The 12,873-nt window shown below is 52.7% G+C and overlaps 1 protein-coding gene across 1 annotated transcript; it reads right to left on the reverse strand.

Moving 5' to 3' along the window:
• Window positions 1–9,949: 9,949 nt before the first annotated feature.
• Il13 (interleukin 13) lies at window positions 9,950–12,326 on the reverse strand. The gene is made up of 4 exons (XM_042688998.1): window positions 12,162–12,326; window positions 11,086–11,139; window positions 10,792–10,893; window positions 9,950–10,051 (listed from the first exon to the last, which is right to left on the reverse strand). Exons 1-4 carry the CDS (start codon window positions 12,291–12,293, stop codon window positions 9,950–9,952), a joined length of 390 nt encoding a protein of 129 aa, XP_042544932.1. The 5' UTR covers window positions 12,294–12,326.
• Window positions 12,327–12,873: the final 547 nt, after the last annotated feature.

Consider the following 12,873-nt stretch of genomic DNA (forward strand, 5'->3'; position numbering starts at 1 on the left):
TTTCCTGAACATCAGGAACTGATCAGATTTCCTCAAAGAGTAGAAAAAGAGCCCAGTGCCTATGGCTCACACCTGTAATTCTGGCTACCTAGAAAATGGAGAGCTGAAGATTTTGATGCCAAGCCAGCCTGGGCAGAAAAGTCTGACCCTCTTTATCTCCCATTAACCACACAAAACGAGCCAGAAGTAGAGCTGTGGCTCAGGTGGTAAAGCATCAGCCTTGAGCAAAAAAGCCAAGCAAAGGTCCCAGAGTTGAAGTCTCAGTACTGCCCCCCCCCCAAAAAAAAGTAGAAGAAAATTGGGGTCATGTAGCACCATGGTGGGCTGCACATGCAACAGAGCAAGCAGAAGTTGGGAAGGCATAATTCTGCATTAAAGAAGAAAGCAACAGCCAGGCACTGGTAGCTCACGCCTGTAATCCTAGCTACTCAGGAAACTGAGAGCTAAGGATCGCAATTCAAAGCCAAATCCAGACAAGAAAGTTCATGAGACTCTTATCTCCGATTAACCACCAAGAAGCCAGAAGTGGAGCTGTGGCTCATAGTGGTAGAGCCACTGGCCTTACGCACAAAAGCTCAGGGACAGTGCCTGGGCCCTGAGTTCAAGCCCCATGACCATCCCACCCCCCGCCCCCCCCCCAAAAAAGAGCAGTGGCGTCCAGGAGGCCCTCAATCCTGTAGACCCCAAAGCTCAGGAGGGAACGTGAAGAGGACACCGCTGGACTCTGTGTGTGGCAGGGCCCTTTGCTGCGTGAGCAGCGCTGCCTCCTCTGTCTCCACAGAGATCTTGTTTCTGGCCCTGGAATGCTTGGCACTCCGCGAAGGGCAGCTGTTATCAGAGGTGAACACGGTGTATATGTGTCGCTCCCTGTGTGACCCTGGCATACCGTCTCATCCAGAAGCTGGGGGTGAATTAGGAGGTTGTGCTAGAAAACAAGTACTTGGGCTAGGACTTGGTACATCCTGAGTGCTAGTGACAGCATTATTAATATTATATTATTATTATTATTTTGTCAGTTGTGGGGCTTGAACTCAGGGCCTGGGCGCTATCAGTGAGCTATTTTGCTCAAGGCGAGTGCTCTACCACCTTGAGCCACAGTGTCACTTCCGGTCTTCTAGTGGTTAATTAGAGATAAGAGTCTCATGGACTTCTTTCTTTCTTTCTTTCTTTCTTTCTTTCTTTCCTTTCTTTCTTTCTTTCTTTCTTTCTTTCTTTCTTTCTTTCTTTCTTTCTTTCTTTCTTTCTTTCTTTCTTTCTTTCTTTCTTTCTTTCTTTCTTTCTTTCTTTCTTTCTTTCTTGTCGGTCGTGGGGCCTGAACTCTGGGCCTGGGTGCTGTCCCTCAGCTCTTCAGCTCAAGGCTAGCGCTCTACCACTTGAACCACAGCGCCACTTCCATTTTTTTTTTTTCTGCTTATGTGGTGCTGAGGAATCAAACCCAGGGCCTCATGCATGCAAGGCAAGTGCTCTACCACTCACTGAGCCACCTTCCCAGCTCCCCTCATGGACTTTTCTGCCTGGGCTGGCTTGGAACCACGATCCTCAGATCTCAGCCTCCTGAGTTGCTAGGATTACAGGCGTGAGCCACCAGCGCCCGGTTGGTTGGGTGAGTGGCTGTGGCACTTCCTGTTTCAGGGACAGGCCATGGCAGGTTTGTCACATCGGCTTTTTCCCCACACTTGTCGCTCTGGGATGATGTGTCTCCATTTCAGTCTTTGGTCCATATCTCTTTCTGTTGAGTCACGGTTGTTGCCATGGCTTAGGGGACCTGGAAAGGTGGCAAAGAAGTAGATTCTGCGGTAGCAGCTCTAGTCATAAAAGCACTGCTGGGTGCTGGTGGTTCACACCTGTAATCCTAGCTACTCAAGAGGCTGAGAATCTAAAGATCACGGTTCAAAGCCAGCCCAGGCAGGAAAGTCTGTGAGACTCAGCTCCAATTAAGGACCAAAAAAAGCTGGATATGGAGCTGTGGCTCAAATGATAAAGTTAAAAACTCAAGGACAGTACCCAGGCCTAGAGTTCCAGCCCCAGGACTGGCACACACATAAACAAGTATCTTCCTCAGGGAGGTGCTGGGCACAGCAGGTGCCAGCCTGGACCCTGGGTTTGGAAGAATAAGAACTGTGTGCTACCTTTTTTGGTTTTGTCTTTGCCAATCCTGGGGCTTGAACTCAGGGCCTGGGCGCTGTCCCTGAGCCTCTCTGTACTCAAGGCTAGCACTCTACCACTTGAGCCACAGAGCCTCTTCTGGCTTTTTCTGTGTATGTGGTACTGAGGAATGGAACCCAGGGCTTCATGCATGCTAGGCAAGCACTCCACCACTGAGCCACCTTCCCAGTCCTGTGTGCTGTCTTTGAGGTTACATGGGAGTTCTGGCTGTCCCTCCCCAGGGCCATGGCTTCCCCCACACCTGCAAACTGCCCCATGATGGGGGGAAAGACTCATCCCTCCCCAGCCCAAAGTACTGGGATGATGGCACCCCCATTTCTGCTTCCTCAGATCCTTGGAGAAGCCAGTTTGAATCGAGACTCAACTTTGGCTGAGTCTGAGACAACCTGCTATATGCACTCAAGCTGGCAAAGTCTCCAGGAACGGGCTGAGCAGGGCAGACACAGCCCCGCACCTGTCTCCCAGCAGCCGGCACCCGTGAGGGCCCAGGCCCCCTCCTAGTGACTCCCGGGCTTCGGGAAAAGTGGGGACTCTGATGTGGGAATAGATGGGGTTCCGTGAAGGGCAGGGGGGCTGGTAGGGTGTCAGGAGGGGACCACGGAGAGTGTGGCTGGGGTGGGACCGAGGGGAGCACTGTGGATGGGAGTCACTGTACAGGAGAGCAGTGTCAAAGTGCAGGCAGGGGAATCGGGGGGCCTGGCTGGTCTGAACCCCAGCTCTGTGTCACCTTGGGAAAGTGGCCGTGCGGATGTGTCTGTATAACTTGCCTAGTAGAGGTGTGAAAGGAAGGACGTGTGAGAGAATCAAATGTTTGGCAGAGTGCCTGGTACAGAGCAAGCCGTCAAGAAAAGCCACTTGTAGCCTAACTACTACTCAGGAAGGCTGAGACCTAAGGATCGGAGTTAGAAGCCAGTCCTGGCATTACAAACCCGAAAGACCCTCATCTCTGGTTAACCAGCAAAACGGGAGAAGCAGAAGTATGACTTAAATACCTTCAGCAGAGAAGCCAAGCATGAGCAGAGGTCGAGTGCAAGCCCCAGTGCCAGCGCGTGCAAAGCAAAGCAAGCAAGCAAGAATGAATAAAAAGACTGGGGATGTGGCTTAGTGGTAGAGTGCTTGCCTAGCATGCATGAAGCCCTGGGTTCCAGTCCTCAGTACCACATACACAGAAAAAGCTGGAAGTTGCAGAGTGCTAGCCTTGAGCAAATGAAAGCTCAGGGATAGTGCCCAGGCTCTGAGTTCAAGCCCCATGCCCAGCAAAAAACAAAACAACAATCTAGGTCTGAGAGCAGTCCTGAGAGGCGTGGGGTGGCCAGGTCAGGTGCTGGATCGTTGGGTGAACTGACAAGTGGTGATGTCAGTGGGAAGATGGCTGTGAGCACAGGGGACGGATGGAGATGAGAAAAATCAGGCAAAATGGAAGCCATTGTGGGGCCAGAACCTTTGCATTTGAGACCAATAGGCCTCATAATTCCATCTGGAGGGGGTACTCTGAGCACAGGCCTCTCCACCTCAGCTCAAGGAACCCCAACTCATCCAATGCAAACGTGCTGGCATCCAACCCGCTCAAAGCTCCTGCCTTGTCCATGTGTCGGGATGTAATGGTAGGGATGTGGTGGGGCATGGGGAGGGGAAGGCCGGTGATGAGGAGTTAGAAGCAAAAGGGCCATAAGTTGTGTGTGTGCGTGTGTGTGTGTGTGTGTGTGTGTGTGTGTGTGTGTGTCACTGAGCTGTGACCTCCAAGGTGTCTACAGGTCCCACTCTTCTCCAGGGAGAGCTGAGGGTCAGGGGACACTGCTAGGCCTTCATCTGCCCTGGCCCTGATCAACCCCTTCTGTGGACCAGGAACCCACCTCAGAGTCTTCTGAGTCTTTTGTTTTGTTTTGTTTTTTTTGTCAGTCATGGGACTTGAACTCTGGGCTTGGGCGCTGTCCCTCAGCTCTTCAGCTCCAGGCTAGTGCTCTACCACTTGAGCCACAGCGCCACTTCCGATTTTATTGGAGATAAGAGTCTCACGGACTTTCCTGCCCAGGCTGGCTTTGAACTGTGATCCTCAGATCTCAGCCTCCTGAGTAGCTAGGATGACAGGCGTGAGCCACAGGCGCCTGGCTTTAAAGTCATCTTCTTCTTTTCCACTTAAAAAATATCTCCATCCTCCATTGGAAACTGGGTGTATGCTTATTATAGCCATGTGGGAAGCCAAGATTAGAAGAAAGGAAAGAGTAGGCAAAATGAGAAATTGCTGTTTCTAGTGGCATCTGGAGCTCCCCAGGGTGAGTGCAGGGGGCGGGGGAAGAGGGGATCGCAGATCCCTCTGGACTGAGCGTTCAATAGGCCAACAAGGGCTGTAAAGGGACACCAGAGCTGGCTGGGGTCTGCGTCCCATGAGAGTTTCAGAAAGCTCTGTGTCCCCCTCCTCCCCCAAGCCTGTTCATAGAGTAACGCACAGCGAGCTGACGAGATCTGCTATATTTAATTGTGATGCCTGCGTCACTCTGACCGCATAGCAGCCCTGGCCGGGCACAGCTGGGGAGTTTCTGAGTGTGTGTGACACAGTAAGAGAATCACTTTCCATCCAGAGAAGGCTCTGTGGAGGGGAAGGGAGAGAGAGCCACAGAAAGTGAGGTTGTAAGTAGAAAATTGCTTCTGGGGTTTCAGATGGCCTTGTCATAGCCCGGGCGGGGAGGGGGGGGGAGGGCGGGACCCTCCCTGGCTGCTGAGAAAATCAGTTGTTCTGGGAAAGTTCGTTGCACACCCTGGGCCCTGTTGCTTTTGGGTGGAGCTGAGAAATGAATGAAGATAATGAGACCTCCTGTGACTTGTTAATTTTTTTTTTTTTTTCTCCCTGAGTTAAGATAGGACAGCCTGGACCTGTAGAACTGTGGTGATCCATCCCAGGCCTCGAGCCTGGCTAGCCTCCATCTTTGGAAAGGAGTTGGTCCAAAGGAAGAGCAAGGGCTGGAGTTTGGCATATTGTGCCTGCTCACCCAAGAGGCCAAAAGATGCCTCCCAGCTGACCAGAAGGCCAAAGCGATAAGCTGATGGTTTTGATAAAGCCTGGCCTGCAGTCCCAGGGAAATGGCTTGGGGCCTTAGTCCCCAAGGCCCTGCCCCTTCTCAGAGAAAGCCTCAGAGTGCATTCTCACCCCCTCATCCTGAGCAGTAACGGTGATGGCTGCAGAGTTCACCAGAAACTGGCCTGTGGGTCTCAGTTTTTCACTTGCACCCTCTTCTAGTGAAACATCACCAGTTCCTCTTCTTGTGAAACCTCCCAGCCTTGGGTTTCTGAAGGTATTGAGGGGCTCCCGGCCCTGGACCCTCAGCTAGCAAAGGCCTCTCATTGGCCAGGCATACTGACCTCAGCTCCCTTCTCTCTGGGCCCTGCTTGTGTAAGAGAGAAGCCACGTGTGCCTGCAGAAAACTCTCCCGGTAACACTAGGGGTCCCGGGGTGGGAATGTGGCTTCGTGGTGAAGCCCTGGGTTCGATTCCTCAGTACCACAAGCACAGAAAAAGCCTGAAGTGGCACTGTGGCTCAAGTGGTAGAGTGCTAGCCTTGAGCAAAAGCTCAGGGACAGTGCCCATGTCCCGAGTTCAAGCCCCAGGACTGGCAACACAAATGCTAGGGGTCTATTACCAGCTCTGCAGCTAACAACCTGACACCGAGGTCTGTCTCTCTCCCTCCTTCCTTCCCTCTTTCCTCTTCTCCCTTTCTCTTCCTCTCCACCCCATCCTCTTTCTCCTTCTCTTTCCCTCTTGCCACCAGCGCTGTCTTAGTTTTATGGCTGTGTGTAAGGCACCCTTCACCCTTGGGCGGGCCCTGTGCCCATTTCAGCTCACAGCTGGGGACAGTCTCCTAAGGGTGGTGGATGAGGGCTGTGGTGGTTGGTGCTGAGGATATGGCAGGCTGTGGCCCCCTAGTGGTAGAGCCTGGCATAGCCCTCCCGTCCTCCCCACCCTCCCGCTCAGGCGAGGCGCACCATCCCTCCACCCTCCTGGAGCCCAAGTCCAATGGGTGGGAAATGGTCCCTGGGGAGTTTCCCTCCAGCCAGCCCCAGTGATTTCGCTAGGAGAGCTGTCTGGCTTGTATTCTGCAAGATGGACTTACGCCTTGATCAGGTAGAGAGAACGAGGGTCCATGTGAGTGAGCACTGCTTTGCTGAATTCTTGGGTTTTGATTTTGTGTAAAGAAAAATCATTACCCCTTTATAACTACCTCCTGGCTTTGAACTCCTAGAGCGGCCTCCACTGCCAGCGGAGGGGAGCGGCTGCAGGGCAGTGTCCCCCTTTGGGGCCACTGGGGTTCCTCCTGATGCTAGTTCTTGATGTGCCAGGGTGCCTGGCAGTCACTAGTCCACGTGGCTAGTTCCCTGCTGGCCACAGGCAGGACTTAGGGGCTGCCCTGCCCTTGGCATCAGCAAGACCCAGTCCCGCCCCCCTGTCCTGCACAATTCCGGGCCCCCCTGCCCAAGGCTGATGAGCGGCTCAGCTAGCTGCACTGCCAGCCTCCGCTTCTCCCTTGCCTCTTCCCTGGGGGGTGTCCCTTCCCTCCCCCCTCCCCCATCAAGTCCCCGCCATGTCCCCAACTGTCACCCATGAGCTCTTACACCGCAGGCCCTGGGCCGGCCTGACCCATGACCAAGAGAGAGAGAGAGAGAGAGAGAGGGGTAATATAGATGTTTTTTTTTTTCTTGTCAGTCATGTGGCTTGAACTCTGGACCTGGGCACTGTCCCTCAGCTCTTCAGCTCAAGGCTAGCGCTCTACCACTTGAGCCACAGCACCACTTCTGGCTTTTTTTGCTTATGTGGTGCTGAGGAATCGAACCCAGGACCTCATGCATGCAAGGCAAGCACTCTACCACTGAGCCACCTTCCCAGCCCTCAGATGGGGTGAATTTGATCAAAGTACATATATGCTTATATGTAAATACCACAACAAAAGATTTTTCTTTTTTTTTTTTTGGTACATCATGGGCTTGAACTCAGGGCCCAGCTTTTTCCACTCAAGTCTAGCTAGCACTCTACCACTTTGAGCCACAGCTCCACTTCCAGTTTTTATTGGAAGTAACAGTCTCATAGATTCTCCTGCCCAGACTGGCTTGGAGAACAATCGTCATTTCTCAGCCTCTTGAGTATCTAGGATTACAGGGGTGAGCCCCAACGCCTGGCTCCAAAAGCTCTATTGTGCAGTTGATTTATGCACTAATTTCTTTAAAGCCTTGCTCTCAAGTGAAGTCCACCTGGGGCCTTTGGCCTTAACTGCCCACTCCAGTGCTACATGCCTCTTTGTTCACCAAGGGGGTGATTGTATACTCCCTGGTGGCTGGGGTCCAGGGACTGAATGGGCTAGTAACAAGGCAGTGACACTTGGACAGACAGGTGACAGTATTCTAGAGGAGACAGTGTGGTCAGGAAGGTGGCGTTTGGACACAGGTGCAGAACAGTTAAGAGTATGGGCTTTCAAAAAACAGTGCCAGTGGCTCACACCTATAATCCTAGCCACTCAGGAGGCTGAGATCTCAGGATCTTGGTTTGAAGCCAGCTTAGGCAGGAAAAGCTGTGAGACACTTACCTCCAATTAACCAGCAAAAAGCAGGAAATAGAGATGTGGCTCAAGTGCTAGAGCATCAGTCTTTTTTTTTTTGGCGGGGGGGGGGGGGGTCCGGTCGTGGGGCCTGAACTCTGGGCCTGGGTGCTGTCCCTCAGCTCTTCAGCTCAAGGCTAGCACTCTACCACTTGTGCCACACCACCACTTCTGGCTTTTTTTTGCTTATGTGGTGCTGAGGAATCGAACCTAGGACCTCATGCATGCAAGGCAAGCGCTCTACCACTGAGCCACCTTCCCAGCCCCTAGAGCATCAATCTTGAGCAGAAAAACAAGTGAGAGCCCAGTACTGTAAGTTTAAGCCCCAGTACACAACTCTCTGTCTCTCTGTTTCTCTGTGTCTGTTCGTCTGTCTGTCTGTCTGTCTCTCTCTCTCTCTCTCACACACACACACACACACACACAAAGCCAGGTACTGGTTGCTAGTGGCTGTAATCATTGCTACTCAGGAAACTGAGAGCTAAAGATCAAGGTTCAAAGCCAGTCCCAGCAGGAAAGTCCATGAGACTTTTTTTGTCTGTCATGGGGCTTGAACTCTGGGCCTGGGCGCTGTCCCTCAGCCCTTCAGCTCAAGGTAAGCGCTCTACTTTATTGGAGATAAGAGTCTCACAGACTTTCCTTCCCCGGCTGGCTTTGAACCATGATCCTCAGAGCTCAGCTTCCTGAGTAGCTAGAATTATAGGTGTGAGCCACCAGCGCCTGGCTTCCATGAGGCTCTTACATCTAAATTAACTACCAAAAAGCTGGGAGTGGAGCTGTGTCTCAAGAGGTAGAGCACTAGCCTTGAGCACAAAAGCACAGGGACAGTGCTCAGTCCCTGAGTTCAAGGCCCAGGACCACCGTACACACAACAAATAATAAAGCAAGAAGGCTTTAAAGTGTGCTTTAAAGGGGGGAGGCTGGAAGGAGGAGGAAAAAGTGATAGGGAAGGTGAATAAGATCAAAGTATATTATATGCGTGGATGAAATATCCCACGAAAACCCTCCAATCCTGAAATTCATATATGCTAATAAGGAAGGGAAAGGGGAAGCCGGGGCTTTGGTTGGAATTTTGAGTTCAAGCTCCTCCCCAGCTTCTCAGTGTGACCTCTGGGAAGCCACCCTGCCCCCCCACCCCCCCTCCCCACACACACCGCAGGTGCCTTCCTTCTGGGGCCTTGGGGGGAATCCTGAGATGTGGGTGGTATAGACACAGCTGGCCAGTCATCAGGAGATACCCGCCCAGGTCCCCATGTGCCCCAGACACCTCCTTAAACCCTGACATCCCCGCAGGCTTCCTCCCCTTTGCTGTGGGTGGCAGGCAGTAGGTGGGGGGCTTCCTCTAGGCTATTTGCCCTTCCCCCCTCCCGCCTCCTACAGAACACAGATCTTAGCCAAGAGCCAAAAGAAAAGGCAAACACAACCCATCAGGCCTATCGGTCGCCATCTTTATTTCGGACCATCAGAGTAACAACTTGGTCAATTCCCTGCCCCCCTTCTTCCCCCCCCTGCTTCCCCCCCAGTCCCCTTCCCCTTTCCATGTGGCAGGCCGGTGTTCCCATATATTATTTTACTCTTTGCTCACATATTTAATACTTAACTTTAAATACAAGGACATGACAATAAATTACTTATGGCTGAGGGCTGGCAGAATCGCTGTTCTGGTCTCTCTCCTGCCCCGTGCCTTGGGTGAGACCCAGAGGCCCTACATCCCCAGTGAGGTAGCAGAGTTGTGTGTACAGTAATAATTACCAACATCCACTGGCTATAGTGCTGGAAGCCCAGGTCTTGGGGCCTAGGCAGCAACGGTCTCCCCAACACCGTACTAACAAACACTCATTTAAATAACACACAAATAATGATAAATAAGACCGAGAAGAAACGGGGCCTGAGCTGTTCTCTGCCTCCCCCACCCATGGGTGAAGTGAGCCCCCTTCTCCCAGGACAGGACTGGCTGTAATGCTGTAGCTGCTTCTAGGACCCTAGTCCCAGCATGTAGAATCCTGGGCAGAAGACGCTACCAGGCTGAGCCCCGGGCACCAGGAAAAAGGGATGGGCTCAGTGGTGGCAGACTGAGATCCAAGCTCAGATGATCACCCCCCTCTTCTCCCCCCCACCCCCCCTAATTAACATCTGGCACTGAAAAGAGAAACATATTCCTGTCTGAAACATTCAGGGCTGGTCTCTGCCTGATGGCGTGCCTCAGTTGAACGTCCCGTTACGAAAGAGTTGTTTGGAGTATCTGAGCAGGGTCTTTATGAACTGGGCCACTTCAATTTTGGTGTCTCGGAGGCTGGGGGCCTGCTGTAGGACAAAGGAGACATCGCATCAATGGGACGCCAGGGACTTTCCAGGGAGCATCTCATCATACTCATCCAAAAGTCCCCATCTGGTGGCTGTCACTACCCGTGTGTGTGTGTGTGTGTGTGTGTGTGTGTGTGTGTGTGTGTGTGTGCGCGCGCGCGCACACGCGTCAGCCAGTACTGGGGCTTGAACTCAGAGCCTGGGCGCTGTCCTTCAGCTCAAGGCTAGGCTCTATCACTTGAGCCACAGCGCCACTTCTAGTTTTCTGGACTTTGCTGCCTGGGCTGCCTTTGAACCATGATCCTCCGATCTCAGCCTCCTGAGTAGCTAGGATTACAGGCGTGAGCCACTGGTGCCGGGTTCTCTAAGCTCTTTTTGCTCAAGGCCAGCGCTCTACCACTTGGAGTCACAGATCCATGATCAGCTTTATTTGATGGTGAATTGGAGATAAAGACTCTCACAGACTTTCTTGCCCGGTCTGGCTTCAAACCGTGATTCTTGTATCTCAGCCTCCTGAGCAACGAGGGTTACAGGCACAAGCTTACAGCTGTCCAGCTTTCACTACTTGTATTTTACAGATATAGAAATGGAGGTTTAGCTATGAGTCAGGAGCCCTACAGCCACAGCTCTGTGAGTTCCTGGGGGTGGGGGGAGAACCATGGGGATGCTTAAGCCTGTTCCCCTAGAAATCCAATCAGGCTGGGGTGGGGGGGGGGAGTCGGGTGGTAAGGGACACTCACCCCAGTGGAGGCCTTGTGTGTGCAGAGTCCATTCAGAATCTTCTGGGTCTTGTGGATGGTACTACAGCTGGAGTTGGTCAGGGCCGCCAGGGCTGCACAGTACTGTGGGGGAGAGGACCACGGTGGGGGTCAGGCCTGGCTTCAGGGAAGCGGCCTTCCCTTGAGAGGAATCCAGGCCGGAGAGGCCTGGTGGAGGGAGATGGGTCTGGGAAAGCCAGTGAACAGGTGAATGGGGATGCCAAGCCCAAGGCCCACGGCTCCCGTGACCTCACCCCAGGGGTTCCAGGTCCTTACCCCACCAGCAGTCAGGTTAGCACTCCACACCATGGTGCCATTGCAGAGAGGAGTCTGAGGGAGCAAAGAGACAGTGAGCAGGTACCAGTGACAGCCCCAGACCGCCCCAGGTTCCCCGAACAGACTGGGCCTACGTCATCCCCAACAGCACAGCCTGACAGTAGTTAGCCCTCTGAGCCCCAGCTCTTGTTCTGCTTCGAAGTCTGTGTGTGGTATTAAAACTGACATAGGAAAACAAAGTGACAATTGGTAATGGATAAGGCTTATTCAAAGCTCACCATAGCCACCAGCAGGATGACTGAGGCTACAATGGGACGGTCGGGGCCACTGCTGGCCAGGACACCTCCAATGAGAGGTGGTATTGAGTTTTAAGATCGCCGATGCTCCAGTGTCAGCCAGGCCTGGGTTTCAATCTGGCCCCTGTCAGTGATCCTCACCGAACCTTAGACAAACAGGGCCAGATGTCTGACTCTGCAGGTGTTAACACTGGGTCTGGTGTAGGATCAATGCTCAGATACCCACTGGGGAAGCCGAGCTGACCCTATAATAAATCTATTGAATGGGCTTCACTAAGACACTGAATGGCTAGCTGGCCACCGGGTACTCATAGCTCATCTGTATAATCCTAGCAACTCAGGAGACTGAGATCTGAGGATCTCAGTTTGAAGCCAGCCTAGGCAGGAAAGTCCAGGAGACTTATCTCCAACAAACCACCCCAAAGCCAGAAATAGTAGTGGAAGAGCGCTAGCCCTGCGCTCAAAAAGCTCAGGAACAGGTGCCCAGGCCCAGAAAACCCAAAGATACTCTGTTGGCAAATGTCAAAGGGCTCAGGGAGGAGGCTGGTCCTCTTCTGCTTTCCTCCTCTGAAGAGTGATTGAGTTACCAAAGCTGGTAGGGAGGGCAGGTGGTCCCTAGTGGCATGGGAGATTCCCCTCCCTCAGACCCTTCCCTTGGTCCATCCATACAGATACGTTTCTAGACTGGCTTGTCTTCCTCCCTCCTAGCCTGCCTAGCCCCTCCACCCACCCCTGCTCACAATCTCTTTCTGAGAGGTCCCCAACCAGCCCCTAACTCACCTTCTGGTCTTGCGTGATGTTGTGCAGCTCCTCAATGAGTTCCTTCAGAGCCACCGACATGGGTGTGGAACTCGGGGCCGCGAGGCCACCACAGCAGGTAAGAGCAAGGATCATGATTACCAAGAGTGCCATGAGAGCCAAAATCAACACAGCAGGGCTGAGGAACGGATGCTCACCATAAGCTGCCCCAGGCTGGGTGGCGCTTGTGGCCTTAGCTTCTGGGTGGCAGCTTTTATAGGCCCGAGTGGTGTGACGCTTCGCCGCTGGTCTGCTTTGTCGGGCGCTATCTACAAACCACATCTTTACTCATCTTGATTTTTTACTTTGTGGAAAATCCATCATATAAAGGGGGAAAAATGTGATTTCGTGGATTTACTGAGAAGGGTCTGGGGGCAGTTCCCAGGATCCAAATCGTTTTGATTCCTGGGAATGGTGATTGGCACTGCCTGCTTGTGCTCCAGCATGCTTTCCTGATGAACATCTTGAGAACCTGAACAGTGGACTCAATCCCAGACCCCTTTGGTCACCAGAAGCGCCAGGCACCACCGCTGTGGGGACTTGGGAGTTTGACTCCTTTGATGAAGAGATCTCTTAAATTACCAAAGTAACGCTTACTTTGGCTACAAAATTCAAACAGCCAAAGGGAGTAAAGTTCACCGGTAGGCTGCCTGATGCTACACTATAGGATTACAGAAGTTCATACTCTGGGTCT

Source organism: Dipodomys spectabilis, unplaced genomic scaffold (genome assembly GCF_019054845.1).
Source record: "Dipodomys spectabilis isolate Male_0828 unplaced genomic scaffold, ASM1905484v1 ptg000119l, whole genome shotgun sequence".
Lineage (NCBI taxonomy): Eukaryota > Metazoa > Chordata > Mammalia > Rodentia > Heteromyidae > Dipodomys > Dipodomys spectabilis.

Excerpts from the sequence above, each read along its gene's own strand:
- Il13 (XM_042688998.1), bottom strand. The coding sequence starts at position 12,293 with ATGGCACTCTTGGTAATCATGATCCTTGCTCTTACCTGCTGTGGTGGC. Across the intron at positions 10,894-11,085 it reads CTAACCTGACTGCTGGTGGG|TACTGTGCAGCCCTGGCGGC; the intron begins GTAAGGACCTGG and ends TCTCCCCCACAG. Across the intron at positions 10,052-10,791 it reads CACACAAGGCCTCCACTGGG|CAGGCCCCCAGCCTCCGAGA; the intron begins GTGAGTGTCCCT and ends TTTGTCCTACAG.